The sequence below is a fragment of the Eremomyces bilateralis genome, assembly GCF_010015585.1.
Source record: "Eremomyces bilateralis CBS 781.70 unplaced genomic scaffold P152scaffold_60, whole genome shotgun sequence".
NCBI classification, from domain to species: Eukaryota; Fungi; Ascomycota; class Dothideomycetes; order Eremomycetales; family Eremomycetaceae; genus Eremomyces; species Eremomyces bilateralis.
Genome location: NW_022985126.1, coordinates 1 through 11,454, shown reverse-complemented (window position 1 = coordinate 11,454; position 11,454 = coordinate 1). Strand labels below are relative to the sequence as shown.

Sequence of the window (11,454 nt, the reverse complement as noted above, 5' to 3'; positions counted from 1 at the left end):
ATTCTCTTAGCACCTTTTCCAGATAGCCCCGTTGATTGATCCTCAGAACACGGTTACGTCGATCTCTTGTGATTTCCATACTAAGGTAGAATCGACAGGGGCCTATATCTGTCATCTTGAAGCGACCGCTTAGTGCTAATTTAAGTTGTTCGATCTCTGGTTTAGAAGGTCCTATAATTAGAAGATCATCGATATAGGCCGCCACGTATGTATTTCCTTTGGTAAACAGTGCGAGGTCCGAGGACAGAGGTCGAAAACCGTGTTTCTTAAGGAAGTTTGCAAGTGTGAAGTACCAGATTCTGGGTGACTGTTTCAGACCGTACAAGGCCTTGTTGAGCCGGCAGACTCTCTTTGTCCCGTCATCCAGGCCCGCAGGTTATTCGACGTATATTTCTTCATTAATGTCTCCGTAGAGGAAGGTGGTCTTAATATCCATATACTCGATTTCTAGATCCAATGCTGCAGCAATTGCGAACAGGGCCTTATAGCTCATCGGCTTGACCACGGATGTAAAGGTGTCATAGTAGTCGATCCCTTCTTTTTGATTAAAACCTCGAACTACCCAGCGCGCCTTCTATCGAATAATTTCTCCTATAGGGCCGCGTTTGAGTTTGTACACCTACTTGCCACGGAGTACTCTTCTGCTATCAATGGGTATATCTACTAGGGTCTAGGTGCCATTCTCGAGAAGCGAATCAAGCTCAAGTCGCATTGCTTGCTGCTAGTAGGGCTACTAGTTGTCGTCTAATTGGGCTTCCTAGAGACTTCGTGGTTCGTACGGTTCTGACGTAGCGACGGCTGCTGAAAGGAAAGCCGTAATAAGTGCATACCTCTGTGGCAGTTGGCCCTTGTTACTTCGCACAGAGACCCGAACTGGAACAGGTTCTGATCCTGTGTTTTCGGCTTGCCGTCCGATTTCATGGCGGAGCTCTTCCTGTAGCTGATCACTGGCTTGCTGCTGCATTGTGTCTTCATCTGGCTGCGTAGCCTTCGGTGGTGGATGTACTTCCGGTTCGATGAGAACATAGTCTCCCCCTGTATCAGCCACCGGAGGAGGAGGTTTAGGCTGTATGTTCCTCCGTTTCGGAGGTGGTAGGTCTTCAAGGCCGAGGTAAGGGCGCTTCTCATTAAAGACAACGTTAGAAGCGCGAATGACATTGCCTAAGGGCATTAGGATCTTATAGATGACGTCTCCGTCGTATCCAATCAGTCTTCCCTCTCGAGTTTTAACATCGACCAGTTTCTTTCTGTCACCTTTTGCCTTAAGCACGTGAGCGGTGCATCTAAGCATTCGGATATTCGACAGGTCTGGTTTTTCTCTATGCCAAGCTTCGTAGGGTGTTTTTCCGATTCGTTGGCTAGGACTTCGATTACGGAGGTATATAATTGTCTCTAAAACCTCAGGCCAGTATTCCATTGGGATACTACTTGCCAGTATGGTCGGATGAAGCTTATCTATCAGGACTCGGTTCATCGATTCTGCTATACCATTTTGCTGGCTTTCTTTAGTGGTATTACGCTCTAATTCGATGCCCCGGTTATAGTACTAGTCGAAGAGCTTATTTAAGTTAAGTTCTCCTTGGTTAATTCGAATCCGACGTACTTTGCGAGAGCCGCGTTCGTTGTGTTCTATAAAGTGCTTCAGTATTGCGATCGCATGGTCCTTCTGCCTAATACCTTTTGCCGTTGCCATTAAAGTATAGTCGTCAGTGATTACCACCCAATATCGGGATCCGTCGCGTGCTGTAGTTCTGAAAGGCCTAGAGCAGTCTACGTATAAGAATTCTATGGGGTATTCGCCTCTTTTCATCGGGTGTTTATGTAGTTTTTCCCGCATCCGACCTTGTACGCACTCCTTATAAAGGCAGTCGGTTGATGGCGTATGGTCCATTCCGGTTAACATGCTCTCCAGGGCTCTCAGGCTTCCTTCTCCGAGATGTCCCATTCGATAGTACCAAACTCGGAGACGTGGATCTTCGATGCTGTAAGCCAATAGCGTATGTTTGAGTGGCAGGTCTTGTTTCCATATGTTCGGAATATAGAGACCATTCTTCGGGATTGCAGAGTACCTGCTATTGTGGTAGGATATTTCAGCGCCTTTCTTACTGAATTTGATATTATATCCGCGCTTAAGGAGTTGGGAAATTGATATCAGGTTCACTTTGATCTCCGGGATGTAGAGGACATCCGACAGTATCATCGGTATGCATTTCCCTTTTTGGTTGGTGTTAATCTTTATGCAGCCGACTCCGGATGGCATGATCTTTAACTCATCAAACCCCGAGACTGCCTCCCCTTTGTAAGGTTGAAGGGAGATAAGGTCCTCGCGCCTGTGGGTAATGTGTTGGGCGTAGCCGGAGTGCAGTACCCATACATCAGCCAATATGGTGGCGGTATAAGACTTTCCTGTCATCAGCATACGCAACCCTATATGGGCCAGCTTAGCTGGCATCTGTTCATCGTCCCTAGGTTTCTTAGAGCGCTCCCTCTTCTGGCCGATACGCGTACTTCCGTTCTCGTTTCTCGGCTGGTACTATGTAGGCGCCAGCTCTGGGTGGAGAGACCAGCATTGTTCCCGACCTCCCTGATGAAACTTGTTGCAGTGACCGCATTTTGACTTTCCAGATCCTCCTTAACCATAGTTGGGTTTCTGATTTTTATCTTGCCCGCGCCTGGTTAGGAGTGCTGATCTACTCTCTTCCTGCTTTAAGCCGTCTTCCTCTTTACTTGCTAGCAGTATAATATCGTCAAATTTAACGGTTAGACTGCCCCTTCCGTCTTTGATTGACGTCGCCGGGATAATCGGGTAGTTCTGGTAGAAACTTGTACGAAAGATGGCATAATTCGGGCCGAGGCCTTCTAGGAAGCGAATGATAAGGAACGGATCACCCAGAGTGACGGACTTATGTAGTTGGAGCAGCTTATTCCGGGCCTTCCGAAGTTGCTGAGCAAAGTCCATCACGTCTTTACAGTCACTGAGGGAGAGACTGTTAAAGCGGCGGTCTAAGGAGATGAATACGGCGGTGCCTGTGGGTTGATATTCAACTTTGACGCGGTTAAGGATGCGCTGGATCGTCATAGCCGGCTTGCGAGCATCCTCAGATGTTGGCGGTGTTGCTATTACCGTGTCCGAGGCAGTCGACGGTGCGCCTTCTACGGCTGATTCAATGCCGTTTACGTCGTCGAATTCTATCTCTAACTACTTCCTCCCAGTGTAACCGAGCCTACTAAGCACCACTCTACATGCTTTCAGCTGGAGGTCCTCCTAGTGTTCCACTCTCTTCTAGAAGTCTGTCTCTGCTTCTCCCGTCTTTCTTACGGGCTGACTAGCGCTTCCTTTCAACAGTCGCGCGAATCCCTAAATCGTTAGGAAATCCCTTATGGCCCTGTCCTAATTGTTCTACTGAGCCGGTGACTCTAAGACCGGCACTAGTTGCTCTAGGCTATTGGTCGAACCCTTGGCTTCCATTCTTACGTGCCTTCTTAATGCTATTCTCGAATATTCTGTGAATCTAAAGAATCGATGAATTATGTTGTGTAATGCAGGCGTTGAGAGTTAGGCAATTCGAGGATGGGTCTAATATCTGTGTTAGATCCTTCAGTATTATAGGAAGTCTAGGTCCTGATATCGGGGTTATAAATCCCGACACTGGTACTGTTCGGAATCCGAAACCTGACACCGGAAGTACGGATTTCGACAGCTAATACTGTACGGAATCCGAATCCCGACACCTCCGGCATTTGTCGGATTCAGAGTCTGTCTCCGTTGTATACATTTTGGTATCTCCGATCGTACTAGATCCCCGAGACATCGTTTAGGCCTTATCTTCCGGGAGGCGTAGTCTCGATCATCTAAGAAGTGTCTTTAAATTAGTTCTGAAACGCTAAGTGTCGAAGGTCTTCCACTTAGCCGATTTTAGCGTAGCTTGCGCAAATTTGGGCTCATAACCTGATATTTGGTGTACAATATGATCCTTAGTTTTCAATTTATGAACAGCCTAGAAAGGTGGGAAGTCTGCAGGCTATATAATCCGCACCCAGATGCGGTTGACTAATCACCCCTTCAACACACAGGCCTGGAACCATAACAGCAGCATCTCCCATCAATCAATCAATCAATTACTGTTGATCGATTTGGCGTGTCAATTAATCATGGAAGCAATAGGGTACCTATTCAGAGGCAGCGAGATGCTTATTTGTGTAAGAAGTAGGATACATGGCAGGGTAGATATACCCAGGATTATGTAATGTACAGAATGGGATGACTAAATAAACCTCTGATTCCCGACAATTACAGACAGGCCTGGGGGCCCTGCTGGCCGGTGTAGGAATAATTAACCAACCAACCAATCAATCAATCGATAGTTCCCCTTCTTTAGCTTTATAATAAATGGAAGTGGTTCTCACAACCTCCGCGGTCAAACTGTCTCACCTATGTCTATATAAACCGCTCTATCCGTACCCAAATCCTAGATCCTTTGCCACTAGTTATGAGGTCCCTTCCATATTGCTGATGACACCTACTATCCCCTGCTAAAATCAAGCGATTCTTGATTCAATATCGGATCTCCCATATTATTGCCGGCGCCCTTTTGTGTTTTGTCACGTCTCTTCTCTTATTTATCGTTAGATCCAGTTATTTGTTCATATAGAAGTGTTGGTACGGGTGTTATTTGAGCAATGGATTTATTTATAGTCTTTCTCGCCAGTTCTCTCGCACTCGCTAATGCCGAGTGTATGTGTGAAAATGAACCCTTCGGGCAAAGAGTTAGCTAACCGTGAAACAGTGTCCTATAATGTCTCTAGCTCTATGACCATAACTCCTGGCCCCGAATCATCGTGTTCAGCTAACTGCTCAGTCGGCCCACCTGACCTTACCTCTTGGGTATGGGTGCCGGTTACAATCACTAGGAACATTACTCTGGCCACGGTTATATATATCGTGAACAACCGCACGAACACGACGAAGACCACAACTATAACGAACACGTTACCCGCGGATATTACACCCCCGCCAACCAATGTAGGGGGGACCGTTGTCAATACGTTCACCTACGAAGGGTATAATGGGGTTAATACAACGAAGGTTATCACCTATCCGTCCCTTTGGTGGGACTATAACGAGTCGTATTCCTGGGGGGGGACCCTTAATATATCGTCGACGACATCGGGAGGTCTAAAGGATACCGCCCCAATATGCATTACAGCGCCAGAAGGGGGTACCACCCTAACACTGAAATCTCATCCGCCATACCCAGGGGTAACTGATTATTATACCTGGCTAGAGGACGAAGTTCTTTGGGAAAGCTGTATGTCATCTGCATATGGACCATCTATCTCCGCCTGGCCGGTTGGCTCCGATGCTACTACCTGTTTGCCCGTCTTGTCGACCATCAGACACAAGTATCCTAAATCTGACGACACTCTTGGACTTACGTATACCTTGGTCGAAAAGTGGGAGAGGAATGGACTCGGGTTATATACCGAGCTCTTCCCAGAGCTGGCAACCTATACCGACTGTAATCAGACTGGAGTCCATCCTGTCCAACCTATTCATACCGTCGGCTTCCTAACCGAGACGAGCGTCAGCTTCGACGACTCCATCGAACCAACGCCTCCAGGCAACTCGGAGAATCCCGGTCCTGAGCCTACACCACTGCCGCCAACAGTCGTACCACCCCAACCCGAGCCAACACCTCAGCCTGAACAACCTACACCATCGCTGCAGCCCGAACAACCTACACCATCCCCCCAGCCCGGACAACCCGCCCCATCCCCCCAGCCCCAACAACCCTCTCCCAGCGACGACGTCGGCAGCATCATCGCCTCTCTCCTCAACCCCGGCGGCAACCCAAACCCGCCCGCCAACTCCGTTCCAGCGCAACCCGCCGCAGAACCAGCATCCAACGCCCCCGCGAACCCAGGGAACGATGCCGGGATCCCTCCCGGAGCTGCACTCGCTGCACCCGCTGCACCCGCTGCGCCGGGCGCTGCGGCACCGAGCGATTCGCTGGCGGGGTTCATCATTAGTGCGATTGGTGGAGAGGCGCCGGTAGCTGGAGCTACTCCTGGTACTGGATCAGGATCGGGATCTGGACAAGAGAATCCAGGGATCCCAGCCGGCACTGGTAGCGGAAGCGGTACTGGCACTGGAAGTGGCTCTGACAGCGGAAGAGGCACTGGCAGTCGCACTGGTAGCGGCATTGGAAGCGGTACGGGCAGTGGAAACGGTTCTAGCGGCACAAGCGGCGCTCCAGCAGGCGGCGCTAGTTCTACCGGCAGCCCATCCAACGGAACCAGCAATCCTTCAACTTCGCGACCTACGGCACCCTTGACCAAACCGTCGGGTGCAGCGTCGCGGGGCGTGACGATGGGATACGGAACGTGGTCGTTCTCGTTTCTTTCGCTGCTATTTAGAGCGTGGTCGGTGTGAGTGAGGAAGCGGAGGAAAGAGGAGGTATTTTGAGATCTTGTTGATGGAAGTATTATAATACGGGGGATTATTTCGAGCGGGGGATAATTAAAGGGAATGGCGGATAACGTGGTAGAGCATTATATTGAAGTCGTACGCGCTTAGACTGCTCATGATAGAGAGGATAATGTTTGGACTCAAAATTACAGACGAGTATAATCACTTGGGGAGTCCTTGACTGGTTCTTCGGATCTAACTTTAGGATCTTTCTCTTAGTGCCTGCTTTAATAGGCTTTTCCCCTTAACGGATCTCTTGCCGCTTGTCTTCTGGGTATACTCCCGTGTATTATATCTGCGGGGTGTCGGCCATATTTTATATCTCTCGCTAAGCCTGCGGCTCGAATTCCGACTCCTGTTTATCCGATCTATACGCTAACAAGGATCGATAGGGTTCTAGTATCTTAATTCGTTAGTTCGGTAATTCCGGTTCTTTATAACTAGGTATTTCTTTCGATAGCCCGCGAAGTCCAACTTTACGCGTCCACGTCGCCGCGGGTGGAAACATTGATGGAGAAGAGTTCTCTATTGATGGCTAAGTACAGTGGCGATGAGAGAGACGTGTAAGAGTCTCACTGTCGGGAATCTCCAATCGTGAGGCAAACATTGAATTGTTGCTATGAAGGAGGAATCTATCTAAGGTGTGCGAGGCGTTTATCTGTTCTGGTGTTTACAGAGCAAACGGGCCACAAGGCCACAAGGCATCCAGGTCTGCGGACCTCTGATCCATCACAAAAACGTTCACATCTGGGCAACGCGTACCCTGAAGCCCCAAATATCGATTTATATCGATCAGTGGAAGCAGCGCTACCAGGATAACAGTCACACATGAAATCTCTCGATGAGCTTATTGTCCATGATCAAAAAATGATAGAAGCCAATTTGTCGAATATGTTTGATGTAGCAGTGAGAAGGGTGTGTGATCAGGGTGTCTCATCATGCCGTTAGTCACAAGTATTGCCAACCACAGTATTTGGCCGTGAAGAAAATTTACAAGACCGAGAATGTCAAACTCCTTGATAATATTGATCGCCTTATCGACGAGAAATTTAAACGACGGAGAGGAGGAACTGTTCAGAATACAGAGACCTTGTTGTAAGGCGCGAGATATGCGAAGGTTAAAATAAGCTAGATTTGTTGATCGTTTTGGCGTGTCAATCAATCACGGAAACAATAGGATACCTGTTCAGAGGCAGTGAGATGCTTGTATTCGGTCAGAAGTACATAGTTTACCTTGACGGGTATATATACCCAGGCTTATGTAATCTTATGTAATCTACAAGGTGCGGTGACTAAGTAATAGCCGCGGAGTTCCGACAATATCTGTCGCACGTGATGTGCTAAAATGGTTGGGAGTGAGGTGCTGTTGTTCCAGCAGCGAAGTTGTTGTATTGTTGTGTTGTGTGTAAGTTGTGTGTTCTAGCTGAATGCCTGGCCCCCCGGCCCTACAGATATACGAGAGTCACGGCAAGATTATTAATGCAGTTTGTAGCCTTGGACTCCTAGAGCTCATGCCTTGGCCTGCGACAATATCCAACACTCCCCCTTAAACGTCATCTATAGAATACAAGATTATTCTAGAGTTTCCATCATCCCGATCATTCCTATAAGTCTTTGGAGGGTAGTCCTTAGGAGAGCTGTTGTTACGGCACGGTAGCTGGATGTACACAACATACGCGTAGCCAAAGATATTCTAGATTAAGATGAAGAGTACAAGGTAACTATGACAGAGGAATCTTGATGGGCTGGTGATATTTTCCCACCAGGTTTTGTTATTTTCCCACCAAATGCTATTTTCCCACCACGCTAGCAATGGTGGAAATTAAATTCTTAATTAGGATTAGCTAAATTTTTTGGTCTTCCCCTGAGAATGTCAAAACTTCGAATCCTTTACTCTTTTCCTTCTTCAAAGATCTCTATATACCGGAGATGATACTCTCCTTAGATATCCCAGTATAGAGGATATTACCCCTCCTCTAGATTGCCTTTACGCGTCCTACGAAGAAGCCTACGATTCTCTTCGGAACCATGGAATGCAGCATAGCTATGGCTTCCTACTCAACCGGAGTAGACCTCACTACTCTGATGTAAAGACACGATACTACTACTCCTGCGATCGATCCGGAAACTATCGGTTAAGAGCAAGGGTTCGAAGCACAAGCACGCGCGCAATAGGATGTCCTTTTAAGCTTGTTATCTTTAAGATAAAGGTATTAGACGACAACGACCAGTGGAAGTTAGAGGTTCAACATAGCCATCATAACCACCCCCGATCACTTAACCCTAGTACGTATAATGTCTATCGCAGACGTACGTCAGTATAAAAAGATATAGTCGAATCGATGACACATGCTAGGGTACGTCCGATGCAGATAATGGCTGCTATTCAAAAGGAGGATCCGGAAATACTCGTCTCTGCTACCGATATTCGTAACGAGAGGAAGACGATTAGAGAGAAGCACTTAAATAGGAGGAGTCCGATTAAGACATTACTAGATGACCTGTCTACGCCGGAATAGGTCTTCACTGTTAAGAAGGATGCGGATTATCACGTACAAGGCCTCTTCTTTGCCTACTAGAAGCAGATCGAGCTACTGCTTGCGAATCCCGACGTCCTATTAATGGACTGTACGTACCGAACCAACAAGTATAAACTCCCACTGTTACATATACTCGGCTGCACCAATCTATAGACCTTCTTCTCTACAGGGTTCTGCTTCCTCCACAGCGAGAAAGAAGCAGATTACCATTAGGCAATCTCAAACTTCCTCCTCAAGACAGGGACACCGCAGCCACGCGTGTTCATTAGCGATCAAGAGGATGCGGTGAAACTGGTAGCTCGCACTCTGTTTCCAGGTGTTCCATAACTCCTATGCGTATGGCATATTAATAAGAATCAATTTAACGTACTATCTGGATCCCTTTCGGGTCTATGAGCACGATATTCTATCTGGTCTGCCGCGGGCAAAAGTTTCCCCGTAGCCCTGAGGCTGCGGGTATATAAAATCCCGCCTCCTCCCTTTAGTAGACTATCTCAAACGTTTATTATCTATCCGTACGAGTCGGTGTTTCCGCCTACGCGGAGAGCTTATTCTGGCACGTCGTGGAGGAACTAGAACGGTTTCCAGTCCTCTATTACCTCCTCCTCAACTTCCTTGGCCACCCGGTATTGCTCTAGGCCTCCCGCATCGATCAGCCACCTTGCTGCGTGGCGCACCTTGTCCCTGTTATGCAATATCCTCTTAAAGTCCGTTGTTCCAGCTCGTTAGAGGAGCTCGATCCTCTGGTCGGTCCGCTGCGGGCAAAATGCAAGGAGATAGTAGAGACTAGAGAGACTGTCGGGGGGCACCGCACTCACACGCTGGGTGGATTCTAGGGACACCAATTTTTGCGAGCCATCCTTTAACTCTAACTACCTCAGTCCGTAGTGCCATAAGCGCCGAGGCCTCGTGTTTCTGAAGGCCGTCGTACCGGTTAAGGCACTGGGTTTCCCACGGGTCCTTCCATGTCCTTGCTCTCCTTCCTGGTCTGGCCGCTTCGGCTTGCTATCTCTCCCTCCATTTCGCTCGATACTCGTCCTGGATCATCCGGTACGGGCCTTTTCGCTGTTATATCTAATATCCTCTAATTAGTTCGGGCCGGGGGAACAGAAGTCTGTTATACTGGGTCCGAAGCGTACTTATCGCGGGTTCAGGTTTAGACCGGATACGGCGGGGTCGGCCTCGAGTTCGTCTCGGGGGAGCAGAAGTAGTATCCCAGACTTGCGTCAGGGCTCCCTCAATCTGGGTAGTGATCTTGTGGGTATTCGTCGATGCTGCTCTTTGGGCGGCCCGTTCTTGGACGTAGAGTTCGATTGGGGGAACGTCCGCCTCTCTCTCAAGCGCGGCGATTGGTGTCCGTTTATAAGCCCCTAGGATCTTTCGTAGACACTTGTTCTGAACCTTAGCTAGGTCCTTCATTTTGCCTTCAGAGATTGGCTCACCCTGCTGACAGACTCCCCAAATAGGGGCGCCGTATGTCATAATAGGCCGTGCAACCGCTGTGTAGAGCAGCCTCGATTTCCGGACGGATGGTCCCCATACCGATGAAGTTACCCTCGCCAGGGAGTCGAAGGCCTTAAGTCCCCTCTGTGTTGCCCGGAGGATATGGTCCTTCCATGAGCGTATGGCATATTAACAAGAATGTACAGACAAAGGCTCAGAAGACCTAGCGAGACGCTGATGGCGCAACAAAAGAGGAGAAGGAGAGAATCGCTGAGAAACGGGCTCAATTCATGAAACGTTGGAGTCAGGTATGCTCACCTCTAATGGCCTCTTATAAGTCTTTTATAGAACTAACTAGAGCAGCTTGTCTACGCAAAAGGAGTACTTACATTTGAGCTAAAGTGGGACGAGTTACTCAAAGACTATGCTGACCAGCAAGAGCTTTGCCAATACTTACGCAAAAATCAATGGCATACACGCACTAAGTGGGCAGCTGCTTGGACGTCTCGGTATCGACATTATAATACAATTACCACTTCTCCTGTTGAAGGAATGCACAAGGTTTTAAAGGACTACCTTATGACTTCAACAGGCGACTTACTCCGCGTTGTCGAGAGGATTGAGCAAATGATCAAGAATCAATACAATAAGTATAGGAAGGACCTTGCCTCTTCGAAACAGCGCCTCAAATTCGAGCATAAACTAGAGTCAATGCCATTCTTGCCTCCCGGCATTTATGACATTCTTACGCCACCAGCAATTGAACGTATTAGACAGCAGGATCTGCTGCGCTAGAAGGAGCAGACACAAGGTCGCAGCGGACATCCCTGTTCTGGCCTCTTTGAGACGATAAACGGTCTTCTATGTCATCATACGCTACGAGACATAATAAACTCTGGATCGACGTTACGACTAAATCACCTTTACGACGATCATTGGCGCTATCAGCGTGAGCAAGGACGGTCAATAAGTCTCTCTCCAAGGCCATATCAATCTATTCTA

The 11,454-nt window shown here is 48.2% G+C and overlaps 3 protein-coding genes across 3 annotated transcripts; 1 reads left to right on the top strand and 2 right to left on the bottom strand.

The window, feature by feature from the left end:
• Nucleotides 1–2,035: 2,035 nt before the first annotated feature.
• P152DRAFT_369325 (uncharacterized protein) lies at nt 2,036–2,275 on the bottom strand (the record flags this gene model as incomplete). The annotated part of the gene is made up of 1 exon (XM_033675479.1): nt 2,036–2,275. A coding segment is annotated over one exon (240 nt), but the record flags the coding sequence as incomplete, so codon positions are not given.
• Nucleotides 2,276–2,632: 357 nt separating this feature from the next.
• On the bottom strand, nt 2,633–3,079 carry P152DRAFT_406648 (uncharacterized protein; the record flags this gene model as incomplete). Its single annotated transcript, XM_033676883.1, has 1 exon — nt 2,633–3,079. One exon carries the CDS (start codon nt 3,077–3,079, stop codon nt 2,633–2,635), a length of 447 nt encoding a protein of 148 aa, XP_033529497.1.
• Nucleotides 3,080–4,431: 1,352 nt separating this feature from the next.
• P152DRAFT_304977 (uncharacterized protein) lies at nt 4,432–6,600 on the top strand. The gene is made up of 2 exons (XM_033675112.1): nt 4,432–4,735; nt 4,788–6,600. The coding sequence occupies exons 1-2, from the start codon at nt 4,681–4,683 to the stop codon at nt 6,431–6,433; spliced, it is 1,701 nt and encodes a 566-aa protein (XP_033529496.1). The 5' UTR covers nt 4,432–4,680; the 3' UTR covers nt 6,434–6,600.
• Nucleotides 6,601–11,454: the final 4,854 nt, after the last annotated feature.

What these genes read in the sequence shown, in the direction of transcription:
- P152DRAFT_304977 (XM_033675112.1), top strand. Translation starts at nt 4,681, where the DNA reads ATGGATTTATTTATAGTCTTTCTCGCCAGTTCTCTCGCACTCGCTAAT. An exon ending in CGCACTCGCTAATGCCGAGT is followed by an intron (nt 4,736 to 4,787) that starts GTATGTGTGAAA and finishes ACCGTGAAACAG; the next exon opens with TGTCCTATAATGTCTCTAGC.